The 18,136-nt window shown below is 41.2% G+C and overlaps 1 protein-coding gene across 2 annotated transcripts in view; it reads right to left on the bottom strand.

Annotated features, from left to right (window-relative positions):
- The window catches only part of USP48 (ubiquitin specific peptidase 48), a 774,242-nt gene that overhangs the window by 694,140 nt on the left and 61,966 nt on the right, over window positions 1–18,136 (bottom strand). For both annotated transcript variants that reach the window (XM_069240019.1, XM_069240020.1), the window contains exons 4-5: window positions 8,680–8,807; window positions 5,810–5,934 (exon numbers count right to left, since the gene is read on the bottom strand). In XM_069240019.1, coding sequence (XP_069096120.1) covers window positions 5,810–5,934; window positions 8,680–8,807 — 253 coding nt within the window. The remainder of the gene's footprint in view (window positions 1–5,809; window positions 5,935–8,679; window positions 8,808–18,136) is intronic.

The raw sequence follows: 18,136 nt of genomic DNA, 5'->3' as shown, positions 1-18,136 counted from the left end.
ATATCGGGCACAGCCTTGAGCAGAGCACAGAATGAGAATGTCAAACTAAAAGGAATTAAACCAGTTTCTAGGCTAAAAGTGTATGAGATAAAATAAATAAAACATCATCACTGCATGAAGCTTCTGCTCAGGAAAAAAAAACTGAATACAAATAAATTATAAGTAAGCTGAAGGGCACAACTGCAGGCCTATGGCTAAAATAAGGTGCCTAATAAAGCCACTACAATAACCTCCTGACACCATGGCCATAACATTCATTAGACGTTGATAAAGATTTATTCAGTGTCTGATTACCTTCAACGGTTCCTATTAGGAATTCAGAATGGAGATCCAGAAAACACAAAGCTGTCCAAAGGAGTTGCCTTACTTATGTAATCATTCAGTCAGGACATTATATATGCAATCACAAATGGCCAGCAAAACATCCCCCAAGTAATTGTTGCTCCCATATGCTGTAAAAACGCTGACAGCCAATATTGAAATCATTCACACTCTAAACAGACTTGGGTCATGGGATTTAATTCTCTCAACTGGAAGAAAATGATACCGCATTGTGTCTTCAGAAACTTGCTGCTACCTTCAATGGGCAAATTGTTCTTCAACATGGAATAACACTGATAAGCTGGAAGAGACTCTTACTGGTAACAGGACAACTCATCAGCTCAACAGTGTAACTGTGCAGCCCAAGTTGTTTGGACCACAACCTTTTAAAGCTCCTCTCACAAGCATTGAGAAACAAAAGCAAAGAACAATTACCACCACAAATACTGAAAAATTGTTCATGTATGTTTCTGGTGAACGAGTTGGGCCTCAGCCACTAATGACAAGTACCAAACTCATGGCAGAATGTGTTGCCCAATTGAAGCCGGCACAAAATAAGAACATAATCTGAATTGTTCCAAGACAAGAAGCGAGCTTCGCACAGATAATACCAAGTATGACAGGATTTAACATCAGTACTAGAGACCTTGTTAGTGTATCACAGGATTCCATTGGCTACTTGCCCACCATTAATGCCCCTGAAACTTAGCTGTCAACTGTTTCTGAAAGTTTGAAACAGTCAGCGCTGATAAGGGAATCACTGCATTTGGCAAAAATTGTAGTGGTCATGGATCAAACTCTCTAAGCAAAAGCAACTAAGATCATATGAAAGCATAAAGCAGTGTACGACAGAATCATTCTTCAAATTTGCACCTTTCACATCAATTGCAATGACATGTCTATTCTTGGAAAGCGATTTGAAGACGCTGGCCTTCGCAAGCTTTGCATTGAAGCAAACATGACAGCAGAAGGACCAATATCATAAGCACTAGAAGGTTGTGTGTACAATTGTGCAGTTCGAGTACACAAGTGTGTGTATGAAGCTGTGTTGAGACTGGCTTGGTTGGAATTTATCCCCTGGGTGGAGAAGCTTTACAACAAGAACATTCATGTTGTCTACTGCGTCACTGAGGATGTTAACGACTTTGCAAAATACCTATGCCAACAGAGATTAGACAATCTCTTGCAGAACGCTGCCTTTGCCAAACTAAACCAGCTTTGGAATTTATTCCTGGAACATCTTCATCATGACAATGAAGATCTCTCTGCATTTTGGATGCTGTATGTGGATATTGTTACAAATGTATTGCTGGCTCTACTGCATGCAGCTCAGGAAGGAAATTGGCATATACATCTTACCGCCATACGCTCTATGATCCCATGGTGTTCTGCGTATGACAGGATGAACTACGCTAAATATTTTCCTGTATACTATGCCGAAATGACATTACTTGAAGTGAAATATCCAGAGATACACCGTAACTTCATCAACTGATGCTTTTCAGTTCAACTGCCAGATTTTAATCTGTTTGGACAAATTCCGGTCGATCAAGCAATAGTAGTAACAATCAACAAAGACACACAGACTCCATGGGGTACGACAAGGTTCAACCTCAAGGCAGGTGCTGTGAAAAGATATTATATGACAGGTGAAGCCAGAAGTGCCTTTTCGGGTCAGATAACAATAGATCAGATTTTACTCATGCAGACCTACATAAGTCACAAATCGAAAAAGACTAAGCTGCTGTTATGAGAGCTGTTAGTCTGGTTCAAAGCTGTATAAACACACTTGTTGGGCCACATGATCTCATTAGTCTCTCCACAGCAAAAAAGGCATCTCAAGACATAGTATCAGACATAATGAAGGCACAAGAAATAGGTGAACAGTGCTATACAGACTTCACACTTGAGCGACTTGAGAATAATCCACCTATTAATACGTTTCATGACCCAATGAAAATAAACAAACTAAAATCCTTCACTAACATGTCCAATAAGAAGGAAGTGAACAGCAATGGCACGACAATCATCATGAAAGCAGACAAAGCACTAGTTGGTCGAATCATTATGGCAGCACAGAATTGAGACCTTCAAATGACCAATGTACTCTCTCATCCCTTATGACCTCTACCATGTGCTTTAGCAACTCCAAAAAGTATGTTACGAATGACAAACAAAGCTGTTTTAGCAGCATACTTGCAGAAATACATTAACCCTGCTGAGGAAATAACTGGAAATTCAGCCACCCTGATTGATGGTATGATTCTTGTTCAGAGAGTAAAAGGAGAGGAGTCAAACTTTGGTGAGGTGGCTATGTCCGTTTTGTCCATGGCTTTGCGGGAAGGAAACAGGAGTCAAAGAATCAATGTTGTGTTTGATACGTACAATGAGACGTCTATTACGAACAGCAAAAAAAACAATCAGAGGGGAAGAACTCGGACACCAGTTACAGAGCATCTCACCTTTCCAGACTGTCAGACAGTGGAGGGAATTCTTAAGCCACATTAGGAATAAAACAATTCTCACTGCATGTCTTGCTACCAAATGGAGGAAACCACAGTATTATGTAAAACTTGAGAATAAAATAAAGTTCATGAACTGTGAAGAAGAATGCTACAAAATCACATCTGAAGGGTGCCGCAAAGTGCCCAATCTGAACAGTACACACGAAGATGATGATGGTCGTTTGTTGCTGCATGCTGCACATGCTGCTAATGAGGTTTATGAGGCAGAAATGATAAGTTCAGATGACACCGATGTGTTTATATGTTTGGGATTCCATGACTGAATCATGCCTAAATTGTTTCTCAAAGGTGGTATTAAAATACGCATGCGAATCCATGACTTTAGGAAAACAGCTTCAACTCTCTGTGAAAATGTTTGTCGAGCTATGACAGGTCTCCAAAGGTTTACGGGATGTGACAAAGTACAGGTATTTGTGGGAAAGGGAAAAGAAGTGCATTCAAAATCCTGTCTGCCAACAGACATACACAGAAAACATTTTCGCAACTCGGAGATGAATGAGATCTCTCTGAAGAACTAATGGACAAACTAGAGCAAATCTCATGCTTGTCGGTGCACCAAAATCTTCAGTTCATCACGTGAATGACTTGAATTATCAACTATTCTGCGCAAGGAAGGGTGAGATAGACAGTCATCAACTTCCACCTCGTAGGGACTGTCTGAAGAAACATGCCGAACGTACGAATAATCAAGCAACTATAAGCAAGAGATATCTTCTGAATGTTCCATAGACACATAGTACGATTGGGAAAGGCTGGAAGTTGGAAAAAAAAAAAAGGAGGGGCAGAGTAACTGGTAGTGGACTGGATGGAGGGACAGCCAGCACCTCAAGCTGTGTTAGATCTACTAGCTTGCAAATGCCAATAAGGGTCTACCATTTAAATGGCCTCAGGTGCAGACATGTGCAGGCTTCCCACCTGTGAAAATCAAATGCAGAGAATGATGAGACCTATTCAGAAGAAGATGATGGTGATGAATGTGAATGATAGTGTGCTTATGTTTACTAATGACATGCAATGCCTAAGTAAGATGTGACAACTATTATTTGAAATTGTAAGTGAAGTTTATGCATATAATAATCTATATAAATAGATCAGGAATGCAATGAAGTTTTAGTGTTATTATTTTAAGGACTACATTGTTATTATTACAATTGATAATTATATTTAAACTATATTCAATTTAACCAATCTGCTGTAATTAGATTTATTTTTCCACATTTGATGAATTTATACACCATTTATCAAAAATATCGAAAACCATTTTTTTACCGGCTATGGTTGCTAATCTAATAATATGAGACAAAAGGTAAAAAGCGATGACTTACTATCACATATTTCCAACTCTAGGCATCCATACCTTGCAAACAAAAAATCACGTTAGTACTCATCTGCCACCCTCCCCCAAGTGGTGCCAATGGCCTAAATATGGGTTCCTGGCTCATGGCATCAATAGCTGTGGTGAAATATGAGGACTAATGAAGCTTGGAAATAATGCAAAACAAAAAGCAAGTGAAGCCCAGGTGCAGATCAATGGTGGATTAGTGTAATTTAATTTAGCGTATTTTTTCATCAGTGTAAATCACAATCACCAATATTCAACATCAGGGGTACGATATTTCTATAGCCCAGAACATATTGTTTGGGGTAAAGGGCAACAGGTTTTACTTTTTATTGTGTCTACTGGACAATTAAGCCCATCCCCGTGCAGCACAAACCCTTTGGCTGCTAGTTTCAAGTACCATAATAATGATCTGTGAAAGATCATCCTCTGCAACTAAGGCTAGATTTGTACCAAAATGTCTAACCTGTTCAAACTAGTATATGCATGATTCATTAAGGGTAAGCCTTTATTATAAGAGTGAGCGCTCTAGGGAATTGCTGTGAGCTTGGCTTGCATTACTGACAGCGGTTCCAGTAGAAAAATATGCTTGCAAAGTTTAAAAATATGAGCCTACTTATAATGACCCCATAATGCTTCCTGATTAGATGCAAACAGGTGCAGGAGTTTGAAAGCAAGATTGGTGATTGTTTGCTCTCAAAAGAAAATTACGGAAATGTTAGTACATTACCACATCATAAATATCTCCTGCACTGAGCTGGCCATCTTAAAAAAAAAAAAAAAAAAAATTGCTTTAACCAAGCAATGACAACTAACCACTAAACTCAAAAAAAATGGAAAGTTCTTTTACACTCCAAATCATATGTATAAGACACTACAAACATCTTCACCTTGATCAAGCCCATCATACTTCTATTCTACATTAACCTACAGAAATCATTCAACAAAACAAAAGACTCCACTCTCTACTAACCATATATAACGAAACACTGTGAAAGAACACACTTCAAATTATATAATTCCCAAAGGGCGCCCAGATTAAGAAAATGCTGCGGTCTGCACTATTGGTAAAAATCGTATAGAAAGGATCAAATGATGATAACCAACAAAACACAGGAAGATAGAATATTACAAGACTGGAGTTGCTGTAAGTGATTTAGCACTCTTTAGCACTTCAACTAGAAGGAGGACAGGAGGAAAAAGGGGATATGGAAGACTGCACTGGAGCATCTCTAGCAGATGGAGTTATTAATGATCACCAAGCATTAGTGAGTCTTAATGGGAGATGGGGAAAAGAAAAGGCACCCTGGTAACACAGAGTAAAAACATGATGCAAACAAGGAAAAAATTTGGTGTTGTATATTATTCTAATCTGTCCCACCTGCAAACTTTATAAAGTTGTTATAAAAGACATCCTGTTCACCGCAAACCTACACGTTTCATTTTTTTTCTAGAAAGAATCAGGCCCCCTTTAGCCACCTGGAGAAAACAGCAATGCTGAATGCCAATCCGTGTGGAAAATTTAACACTTCAGAACGAAAAAGGAAAACACATTAGTGTACAAATAATAAGGCCTACCTATCAAACGCTGGGAGGAAAAAAGCAAAGCCTTTCTGATACTTACACTGTCACATAAGCATACTGTCCACAGAACTGTTTCTGAATAATTTCTCGAACATTTGGATTTGTTTGTTTTGAAAGTGTATCCTCCAACAGCGACATAAACAGTTTTGAAAATTCTTGAGCATCCTAGAAACACAATTGAATAGAAAGAAAATGTTTGTTTCATTCTACTTGTGCTCTTGGTGAAGCAACCCAACCCCCGCCTCAACAAAAATCACAAATTATTGCTGTGAAAATAATATCATGTTTTACAGCTAAGACCAGCAAACAGTGAGGTGCAGAATGCTGGAATTAATTTTAGACACTTTTAATTAGTCTGCAATGAACACCAATCCATATTTTTATGTCTGCAACTACAGAGATGGAGCAAATGCAAACGAATAATTCAATTACAGTATTTCTCATTTACTCATGTGAAGTGTGGCTATCTGCTGTGCTACTTACCAGATGATCACGGCCTTTCTTTCAACCAAATGCATATGATACAGACAATTGCATCTGAAATACATGGTCATATTCCCTGCATATTTAATATGTGTCAGGGCTGTGATAAGATAACCACCTGTCCTTTTTCCCCAGTATCAGTAGCTCTCGAGACATGTGAATACAGCGACCAGCCAGTACATTAGTTGTTTATTAGGTCCTCAAGGGTTTAAGCTCAAGGCTTTCCTAGGGGTGCTTGCATTTGTATTCACTGCAGCACTTTACAGTGGGTCAGTTAGACATGTGCATGCCATTGTATAAATGTGCTGAATTTTCAAAAGACTCCAGAGAAATTTGGCATGGTTAGTTTTTCCAAGTTTTTCTTTTGGGTTCTTTTTAACTATGATCTGTTCACTTCAGTAGTTAACCCCAAAGTTCCAGTTTGCTCTTGTTAGTTATAACATATGTTCCAGTACATGTTTTGTGAGAGAACTCTGTGCAAAACCTGAAGCTCAGTTAGCTTCTCTGCATCTAAGAGTCTGATCGTAGACTAAATGTATCATTTACTGCAGGTCACCTGTTGCAGAAGTTTAAATGACTCCTTGGTAATATTTTTCTTTAATTGCACAGGTTTATGTCCTGGATCCAGATTCTGGCAAATGTAATTTTAAACTGTTTTTTTGGACAGAATAATTAACCAATCTGCCGGAACTGGGCATTTAAATGTATTCATGCTGCATACCTTTCTTCACCAATTAAGCCACTGACATGTTCTACTCTTGCTAAAATCACAACTCTAACATCATCTTTACTCCTCCCCATTCAACTTCAAGATGAATAACATAGCACTGAGACCGAACAGCAAAGCAGTGGCACTAACTGAACAGATTTCTGCATCCATCAGGATGGGGATTACTCGTACATAACGGTCAACAGATCCTTTGGTAAGGGACACTTGAGCGGAGGCAAGGGGCTATCAGCTGGGGGCTGCTACTGAGAATGGACCTTGGCAAAACAATAGCATTAGACAAAGAAATTAGTGCCAAATGCTTACTTTCTCAGCCACATTATTTAGGGTCCAATTAGGTCAGTGCAGAAAGTGGGTATTTGGGAGCACCTTTTAAAATTGAATTTTGTTATTCCTTTCTAGGCAATTATGAAAAAGAAAACCACAATCCTCTGAAATTGTCAAATGCTGCAAGGATTAAATACACATGGATAAACTTTAGAACATAATTTAGTTTACCTCTCAGCAAGATCTAAACTTGCTCCGTTAAGACAGTCCTCTTTTGGAAACTTTTATAACCAAATCTGTAGTAGCAACATTTGATTTACTGTTGAGTCACAACTGTCATTGATCATGGTTGTGTAACATTAGCATCAGACTTACATCATACTGAGTTTTTTCTGAATGTATTTCAGCACTTTTCAACTTCTTTTGGCACATGCATGTTTAAATAACCCTACACTTTTATGCATTGCCTCAGCAGGACTGCCTTTTCACTTTCTTTTAATCTTTTGCCGGATGGTCTCGTTTGTCAGGTACAAGTTTAATGCTAATGAATGAAGGAATGCTACTTTTTTCTTCTATAAACTATGAGTAGTTGATGAGTTTTTAAAAAAAATTCTATAGCAAGCGGTTAATAAGGACTGCAGGGTGGAAAACGCCCCACTTTTGTGGTAGATTGGCCATTAGCGAGAATCTGTCCCTGTTGGGTGCATCAAAAATCAAGGGCCTTTCCATCACAATAAACATATTCGTACAATTACAGTACCACACCAACGGCCACTCACATAGCAGTCTTCATCATTCCTTTGCTGAGCTAGCTTAAAGGTTTTTTAAAACCAACATGTGCTACATGTGGAGAAACCATTATGGACAATCGTCTGTAGATTCCTGTATCTAGAGGAACCTTCACCTCTACAGATCCTACCAAGTATATTTATCTGTTGAAACTTCAATGCTGAAACAAAAGTAATGCTCAAAATGTATCGATGACCATAAGCAAGAAATTAAATAATTAGCATCAACAATGCCAAAAGGTCTGACTTGCATCATTTTCAAACCAGAGTAAATATTGAAAAAGTTACTGTAGAAAAGAAATAAGAGACAACGGTTTTCTTTATATTTTGCATCTATGTGATAAACAATCTAAAATTGTATTACTCAAAGTACTCTGAAGAGGTTTAAACAGTCCATCATGAAGTAATGCCAGCAATCCACAGGAGGTGGAACAATAGATCAGTGAGCAGCGTGAGGGTAGACAAAAATATTTACTAGACAAAACCAAACACCCAAACAATGTATATTTTTTTAAACATGTTCCATTTGGTCAATGGCGGAAGCTGCACTGTCAAGCTAGACCTAAAAAGTAAAAGTCATTAAATGGTATGAATTTTTTCACCATAAAATATCACAGATGTGTCTTACTTCCCCTAGTGTATTACCTGTTGCTGTCCTGTATCCAGGCCCAAGGCTTTGACAAAACATGATGGATCAATGTAACGCCTATTGCTGTTCTGGAGCAATGCAAACAGGTACTGCAGGTGCTCACAGATGGTCTGAGGCTCATATTCTGCAAAGAAACTCAATACGTTAGCAAAGAACGTTGTATCACGGTATAATGCTAAAGCCATCTCTAAGAATGTAAGTCAAAGGAGCCACCCACATTTTGCAGCTGAACAAACTGACACAATCAAAGAATTTTGCTTACAGCTTTTAAGCCAACCTTGCATGTTCAGTTGAGAAGAACGCAATAAGGTGCCCAATAAAAGGCACTACATTTTTAAGGCCCTTAGCGGATCTGCCTTCAGGATTCAATATAAATTGAATAAAGTAACAATCATGTTTGTACAATACCAAGTGACACCACAAGGAATCTAACAAATGCTCAAAATTTGCAGCTGCAAACTGGAGGCATAACATTGTCATATTTTGTAGAAGAACAAACGGTGCACAAGCTGGCCAAGACAAGAAGTGACTGAAGATTCTGAACCCATTGTGTTAAGCACTACAACACAAGCCAAGCACATGCAGATGTGACACAGTTAACTGCTTTAGCTTAAAAGACAAAAAGATAAACAAAGATACATTTTAAAAATCATGCCAAAAACACTTGGATTACTTTTGATTGATTTTTAAGCACCTCCCTTACAAATATATTTACAGACAAGGTCCTTAGAAATGAATTTCTCAACTATATTAATTTTACACGTGCTCAAAATTAAACTGCAAAGTCAAGCAAGGCTCCTGGTGCAATAAAATGTAGGCAGAATTTTATGGTACAACGGTAGAAACTTGTATGAAATATTTCGAGAAAAACAGTTAACAGGAGACTAGAAACATAATTGCCATTTTCGTTGAAAAGAAGGGAAGGTGAAGATATTTTCTCCATTACAATGAAACAAAAATTCACGAATTTAAATGTATTCACCTGGTGAAAAAAATGGCACTTAAGAAAGAAACCCACTGGAATGCAAATATATTTAAGCTGTGTTCAAGCTTTAACAATTGATTATTCCTCTTCCTAGCACATAGAAACATTTTGTTAAAAAATATTAAGACAATGCACTTGTTTCTACATTAGATTAACATGCATATCACCAATGAATTACTTTCTATTTCAGACATAAACAACTGAATTTTGAAAAACATGTCCCTCAGTAAGATTGCTATTTCAAGGAACTAAGAGGATTATTCACAAACTGCATTTTGTAGTACGAGTAGTATTATAATACTACTACTCACATACTGCAAAATGCTACTCAGTTACCTACATGCAAAGGTTTCCGTCTCCTTTATTTGTTCTTGGAAGAGAATCTCCTCCCCAAAATGAAATATCTGCGCACATATGCTTATAATTTAGTAGTAAGTGTGGAAGGGACAGGGTGAGTGGCTGGAAAAATGGGGAAAACTTACTACTAAATGGGAGTGGTTTGAAGAGGAGTAAGAAGAGGTTAGGAGAAGGGTTTAAGAAGGGACATGCATCATCCTTGCACAAAAAGGTAAGCACACTGCTAGTTACAAATTGCACGTCTAAAGTTACTACACCCAAAACGGATCTAAAACAGTAGTAACTGTACTCTAGATCAGACCAGTAGTAAGTCCAGCACCATCCTTGGGGTCAGATATGATCTACCAAAGGCAAAGTGAGTAATGAAGATCATGGTGACCTCAGACACATACATTCCGCGGACCCTGGTGTCTGCTCTTTTAAGACCAGTGTCCCTCAGGCAGGGGCAGAGGAACTGTCCTTTCTGACACTCTTCTGATCTAGGTAATAAACGGGTCTGATAAACAATGCGTTGAGTTTGCTAATGATGACTGCGGCCATGTGTTTTTCAACTGCCTTGTTATATTAATTTGGAGGGTATTTACTTAACATGTTTATATGTATAACTTATGTATGATGTAAAATAATAATCAAGCATAAACTGGAACAATGCTTCATAGTATTGAATGTACTTTTGTAGTAGGTACACATACGTGTCCTTTCTGGGTTTGCACGTATTCATTGCATCTATAATGCAGTGGTGTGCATAACAGCTGGTACTGGGATGTGCAAAAATGCCTCAATGCTTGAGGGTCACTTATAAAAAGGTCTCAACAAGCAGTGGGTCTGTGTCTTACTGCGAGGGAGGTATCTGCCACCTCTTTGACAGTTAAAGTAACTCTCGAAAGACTGTTAAAACACACATTCCTTAAAGGGACAATTTAAAAATGGTTTCTTACTACAGGCTTACACCCATTGATTTGCATGTTAGGTAAAAAAAAATAAAAAAACAGCTCCACCTGTTATGTTCCTAAAACCCTGCATATAAAGCAGACATTGAAGTTTTTCATCCCTTATTTATTATGAATGATTCTTTCCTCCCTTCACCATGCCTCATTTATGTAGACTACTTTAAATCACGATTGTCTTAATCTCTTTTACATCTTAAACATATCTCTGCAACCTAACAAAATCTATTGACTCCATAAACCATTTGTTTCTCACATAACCCCATATAACGATCACATACAAGTCATTAATGTGCTACAAAGAAACTTGAGTATATGTGTGGAGTGGCTTCTTTGAGAGCAGAAGACTAATCCCAATAACCTATAGACTCGCCACCAATTTTGGGCTCCTGGATGGTGGGCTACTTACCATAGAGCACTTCAACAACTCATCTGGGGTAGTGAGAGCTATATAAATGCAATTTATATTCAATGAAATTCAATACAATTTAATGGGCCCCTTAGGGCTCTGGGCCCCGGTGCACTGCACCTGCTGAACCAATGGTAGCGACAACCCAAATTGAGTAAATTTACTACAAAATGTAAGAATAAACTTAGATGTGTAGATTTACCCACCTGTAAGTTTACCTTTATGACTATCCGCCCTCCCCCCCCCACTATGTGCATAAATTACATTGAACTAGAGATGACCAGGGCATGTGAATCTACGGCTTCTACATGCCACAAATAGATAATTACTGGGTAAGTAACATTTTCTGGTTGATGGCATGTGTGGCTATAAATACACATGCTCTGCATAGTGTATAAAGCAGTGCCTCAAAATTAGTGGAGGATAACCTGTGTGTGTTACAGTAGTCGGAAAAAGCGCACATAGCACTGCCTGACCTACAATGGCTTGCAGGCGTGCTAGAACATCCACACAATAGTGTTTAGTGAATCTGTGCAGTGTTGACCATGTAGCTGCTTTACAAATGTCAGCTATAGAAATGGGGTCTCTAGCTGGCAGTCGATTTGCACCCTGTCAAAGCAGGGACCCTCACTCTAGTCAGGATAAGGGAGATACCCGCTCAGATGACCCCTACTCACCCCCTTGGTAGCTTGGCATAAGCAGTCAGGCTTAGCTCAGAAGCAATGTGTAAAGCATTTGCACATAACACACAGTAACAATACTACAAAAGGACACCACACCAGTTTTAGAAAAATAGCCAATATTTATCTATATAAAACAAGTTCAAAACGATAAATAGCGATCATACAGTGATAAGAATATGAATTTTGCAAGAATTACTAAAAAATACAGCTCCTTGAAGTCGATAGTTCGACCTGGGGCTATCCCTGCGTTGTGATCAACAAAACAAACAGTTCAGGCCGGTCGCAGCGTCACGGGCCACCTATGGTGTCGGGATGACCCACAAATAGTACCTTGGAATTGCAGGGTGTGTTGATTCTCACAATGAGATCCGGAGAGCGGCGTCACTGGCGTCGGTTTCAGAGTTGGTGCGGGGGTCGTCAGGCCCTTCAAGTCATATGCATTGCAGATCGAACTCCGGGCTGATGAAATCAGGAGCGCTGGCGTGGATGGCATCGGGGATGCTGTGCGAAGTGGGACGATTCAACGTGCGGTGCCCACATGTCATGGTGCAGGCAGCGGCTCAGTGATGGCTTTCAGCGGCATTGGTGTGACCAGGAATGCGGTGTGAAGCAGGTGGTGCGACGTCACCAGGTCACATGCAGGCAGCTTTGTTGCCGAAGCGCTGTCGTCAGTAGGCCCAAATCGGCACTTGGAGGGCTCCGTGCAGCGGCCACAGGTTGCGGTGCAGATGGGGACGTCTGGTGACGCTGGAGTCGATGGGCTGGGGCTGTGGTGCAGGACGGGCTGGTGCTTTGTGTACCTCAACAAGTGGTGTCCACAGGCCACGGTGCAGGCAGCAGCGCTTGTGTCAGCAGGAGCGGCGGGGATGCACAGGCTGCGGTGTGAGCAAGGCGATTCCGGAGTGCGAGGCTCACAGGTCACAGTGCAGGCGGCTCGGTGGTGGCGTCGGTGAGACAAGGGTTGTGGTGCGAAGTGGGGCAGTACGACTCCATGAGGTGTCGGCAGGTCACGGTGCCGGCCAGAGGCATCGTTGGTGGTGGCGGCGGTGTGGGTTTTCTTCTTGAACAGCACAAAACACACAGTTCCCAGTGCTGTAGGCAGACAAAACTGAAGTCTTTGATATCCCTGATACTTTTAACAGGAGGCAAGCTTTACTCCAAGCCCTTAGAGAACTTTCTCAAGCAGAGAAGCAACTGCAGGTCAACCCAGCAAAGCGCACACAGCAAAGGGGCAGTACATCCCTCTCCAGCTCTTCTCCTTGGCAGAAGTTCCTCTTGATCCAGAAAGATTCTAAAAGTCTGGGGTTTTAGGTCCACTACTTATACCCCTTTGTGCCTTTGAAGTAGCCATACTTCAAAGGAACGTCTGTTGTTCACAAGGTCCTGCCTTGTCCAGGCCTGGCCCCAGGGGCTGGAGACTGCATTGTGAGAGGGCAGGCACAGCCCATTCACGTGTAAGTGACACTCCTCCCTCCACTCTAGCACAGATGGCCCATTAGGATATGCAGGCTGCACCCCAGCTCCCTGTCCGCAAACAGGAAGAGTCACATAATGGCTTAAGCAAGAAAATACCCATTTTCTAAAAGTGGCATTTTCAAACTAACAATCTAAAAACCAACTTCACTAACAGATGTATTTTTAAATTGTGAGTTCAGAGACCTCAAACTACATATTTCTATTTGCTCCCAAAGGGAAAATTCACTTAAAAGATATTTAAAGGCAGTCTCCATGTTAACCTATGACAGAGATAGGCCTTGCACCATTCAAAACCGAATTTGGCAGTATTTCACTGTTATGACATGTTATGTCAAACACACCAGTACATGTCCTACCTTCTAAATACACTGCCCCCTACCAATGGGGCTACCTAGGGTCGATCTTAGGGGTGCCTTACATGCAGTAAAAGGGAAGATTTAGGCCTGGAAAGTGGTACACTTGCCAAGTCGAATTGGAAGTTTAAAACTACACACAGACACTGCAGTGGCAGGTCTGATTCATGTTTACCTGGCTTCTCATGTGGGTGGCACAATCAGTGCTGAAGGTCCACTAGTAGCATTTGATTTAGAGGCCCTGGGCACCCCTGGTGCACTTTACTAGGAACTTACCAGTAAATCAAATATGCCAATCATGGATAACCTAATCACCAATACAATTTACATAGGGAGCACTTATACTTTGTGCACTTTACCACTGCTAATCAGTGCTAGAGACAATAAACCAGCAAAAATATAGTCCAGTATACCACAGAAACAGGAGGTCAGAAGGCAAAAGGACAGGGGAGACACGCCAAAAAGCTGCCAGGTCTAACGGGTATGTTACCTATAAATGCCATATACATCCTTTTTTACGTGTTGAGTGTGCTCTCGGGACAACAGGTCTTTTGCATAACAAGTTTGGATACATTTAACAATCCATCTTGCTATACTTGGTTTAGTAACAGGGTTACCTTTATGAGGTGGAGAAAAGGCAACAAAGTTGTTTTATATTCCTAAATGTTTAGGTACATCAATATAGAACATCAGCGCTCTTTTCATGTCTAAAATGTGGAGGTCTCTTTCAGCACTCAACTCAGGTTTTGGATAGGAATCTAGCAATTCAATAGTCTGCTTAATACGAAATTGAGATACTACTTTTGGTAGACATTTTGGGTTGGTACGAAGAACCACTTTGTCTTTATGTATTTAAAAAAAAAGGGTTCTTGAAAGGTTAATGCCTGGAGTTCACTTACACATCTAAGGGAAGTGATTTAAACAAAAAAAAGGCCACCTTCCACAAAAACAATTGCAAAGGGACATGAATGTAGTGGTTCAAAAGGCGGTCCCATAAGTCTAGTGAGTACCACATTGAGGTTCCAAGAAGGTACTAGAGGGAATCTTTGTGGTATCACCCATTTAAGTCCTTCCACAAAAGCCTTTATGCCAGGGATTTGAAAAATAGAAGACCATGGTCTGTTCTGAAGATAAGCAAGAATGGCTTCTAAATGTAACCTAATAGAAGTATATGCCAAGTTTGCCCTATGCAAATGTAGGATAAACAAGTACCAACACTTGTAAAGGGTTCCAATTTTTAGAAATGCAGTAGTGGGCAAATCGTTTCCACTTTGCTCCATAACATGCTCTTGTGGTTGGTCTACGTGCTTCTTTAGAAATGTCCATACATTCTTGAGGTAGATTTAAATATCCAAATTCTAAGACTCCGGGAGCCAAATTGCAAGATTAAACTCCTTGGGATGAGTACCTGATTTGGCCCTGGTTCTGAGTGAGAAGATCTGGGTTGAGAGAAAGCTTCTAGTGAGGCACCACTGATAGGTCCAGTAGAGTGGTGAACCCTGGTTGTCTTGCCCATGTGGGTGCCACTGGTATTAGTGGAAGAGACGTTTGCTTGAGATTACAAACCACATACAGAAGGAGTGGGAGAGGTGGAAATGTGTAGGCAAATATTCCTGACCAATTCATCCATACAGCATTGCCCTGAAACGGAGGGTGTGGGAATCTGTAGGCGAAGTTTGGGCATTTTGCATTTTCCTTTGACGATATAGATCTAGGTCTGGAAATTCCCACTTTTGGAAGGAGGGTTGCAGGTCTCTGGGGTAGGGATACCACTTGTGGACTTGATGCTGCATACAGCAGAGGAAATCCACAAAATTGTTGTTGCATCATGGAAGGTGCTCTGCAGGTAAATGTTGTGTTGAATCACCCAAAGCCGAATTGTCCGGGCAAGGCGAGACAAGTGTAATGAGTGTGTTTTCCCCCTGTTTTTGCAGGTAGAACATGGCTGTCATGCTGCCCATGAAAATGCATTTGGATAAGCTATGCCTAACTGTGTATTGATTATGGCCCCTGGTAAGGCTGTACCTGAAGTGAGGTGAGTTGTGATTTCTGAAAGTTGATAGTGAACCCTAACTGGTGAAGTAAATCTACTGTGATTTGAATGTGTGTGAGACAATGATTGCGAGAGCTTGCTTTGACAAGCCAGTCATCTAGGTAAGGGAATACATGAACATTTTGTCTGAGGAGGTGAGCTGCTACCACCCCTAGGCACTTTGTGAACAGTCTTGGTGCTGGGGTGATCACGAACGGGAGCACTTTGAATTCATTGTGCTTGCTTTGTATGACAAATCTGAGAAATGTGCGATGAGCTGGGTGAATATGAATCTGGAAATAGGTGTCCTTTAGATGTAACGCTGATAGGAAGTCGCCCTGCTGTAGTAAGGATAACACATCTTGAAGTGTGACCATGTGGAAATGTTCCGACATGATGTAATTGTTTAGAGGTCTGGGATCCTGAAATGGGTCTGCTTGAGCTGCGACATGCTTTCCTGAAGCATCAATTAGCTTACTCTCCTTATCAAGAGGAGGTGCATCTTGTGGGGCTTGGGAGTTAACTAGCTTCCTAGCGTTAGCCACTACCAAACAGTCTCCTGAAATCTGACTCCGGATGTATATAGGATCAGAGGGAGAGGCCTTACATTTCTTCCCCACTCTAGGAGAATTAACCCTAGCTCTAGCCAGATCTTGAAAAATGAGTGGATTTGAGTGAAGCAGTTAAGAAAATGATCCTCTATAGGATCATTATGAAGGGGTACCTGATGATAAGCAGCTGCCTCCCCACTAACTTCTGGAAAGAAGTACTGTTGTTAAATGGCGATGGTCTAATTGGATAAGCCTCTATATCGGTGTCCATATAAGTATCTACATCAGACTGACACCAAAGGTCTATATCAGTATCTAAGTGTTCCATGCTGTAAGAAAATGCCACTGTTGGCATGGTTACCCCCTAACATTTTGCCTTTTGTTGATGCCAGCTTTGATTGAATGTGTGCTGGGACCCTGCTAACCAGGCCCCAGCACCAGTGTTATTTCCCTAAAACTGTACCTTAGTCTCCACAATTGGCACAGCCCTGGCACACAGATAAGTCCCTTGTAAATGGTACCCCTGGTACCAAGGGCCCTCTGGCCAGGGAAGGTCTCTAAGGGCAGCAGCATGTATTATTCCACCCTGGGGACCCCTCACTCAGCACATGCACACTGCCTCACAACTTGTGTGTGCTGTTAGGGAGAAAAAAGATTAAGTTGACATGACACTCCCCTCAGAGTGCCATGCCCACAAACCTGTGGCATAGGGAAGTTACCCCTCTGGCAGGCCTTATAGCCCTAAGGCAGGGTGCACTATACCACAGGTGAGGGCATAGCTGCATGAGCACTATGCCCCTACAGTGTCTACACCAATTCTTAGACATTGTTAGTGCAGGGTAGCCGTAAAGAGTATATGGTCTGGGAGTTTGTCAAACACGAACTCCACAGTTCCATAATGGCTACACTGAATACTGGGAATTTTGGTATCAAACTTCTCAGCACAATAAATCCACACTGATGCCAGCGGGGAATTTATTGAGAAATGCACCCAGAGGGCATCTTAGAGATGCCCCCTGCTTGCCAGCCAAATGCTATTGCTAGGCTGACCTGTCTCTGCCAGCCTGCCACTTCCAGACTATGGGGGTTATTCTAACTTTGGAGGAGTGTTAATCCGTCCCAAAAGTGACGGTAAAGTGACGGATATACCACCAGCCGTATTACGAGTTCCATAGGATATAATGGACTCGTAATACGGCTGGTGGTAAATCCGTAACTTTTCCGTCACTTTTGGGACAGATTAACACCTCCTCCAAAGTTAGAATAACCCCCTATATTCTGGCCACATGGAGTGAGTGCCTATGTGCACTCTGTGACCAGGAACAAAGACTGTCCTGGATGAAGGTGCTTCCCATCTCCCCCTGCAGGAACTGTAACACCTGGCGGTGAGCCTCAAAGGCTCAAGACTGGTGTTACAATGCCCCGGGGCACTCCAGCAAGTGGAGATGCGTGTGTGTCCCCCCCTCCCCCCCCCCCCCCGGACACAGCCCCTACTTTTGGCAGCAAGTGCGGAGAGATAATGAGCAAAACAAGGAGGAATCTCCCCCTCAGCCAAGTCCACCCCTAAGGTTACCAGAGCTGATGTGACCCCCTCCTTAGAAAATCCTCCATCTTGTGTTGGAGGATTTAGCCCAATAGAGATAGGGATAGGGATGTGCCC

This window comes from Pleurodeles waltl, chromosome 6 (assembly GCF_031143425.1).
Source record: "Pleurodeles waltl isolate 20211129_DDA chromosome 6, aPleWal1.hap1.20221129, whole genome shotgun sequence".
NCBI lineage: Eukaryota > Metazoa > Chordata > Amphibia > Caudata > Salamandridae > Pleurodeles > Pleurodeles waltl.
This window is presented reverse-complemented; position numbering and strand designations above follow the sequence as displayed.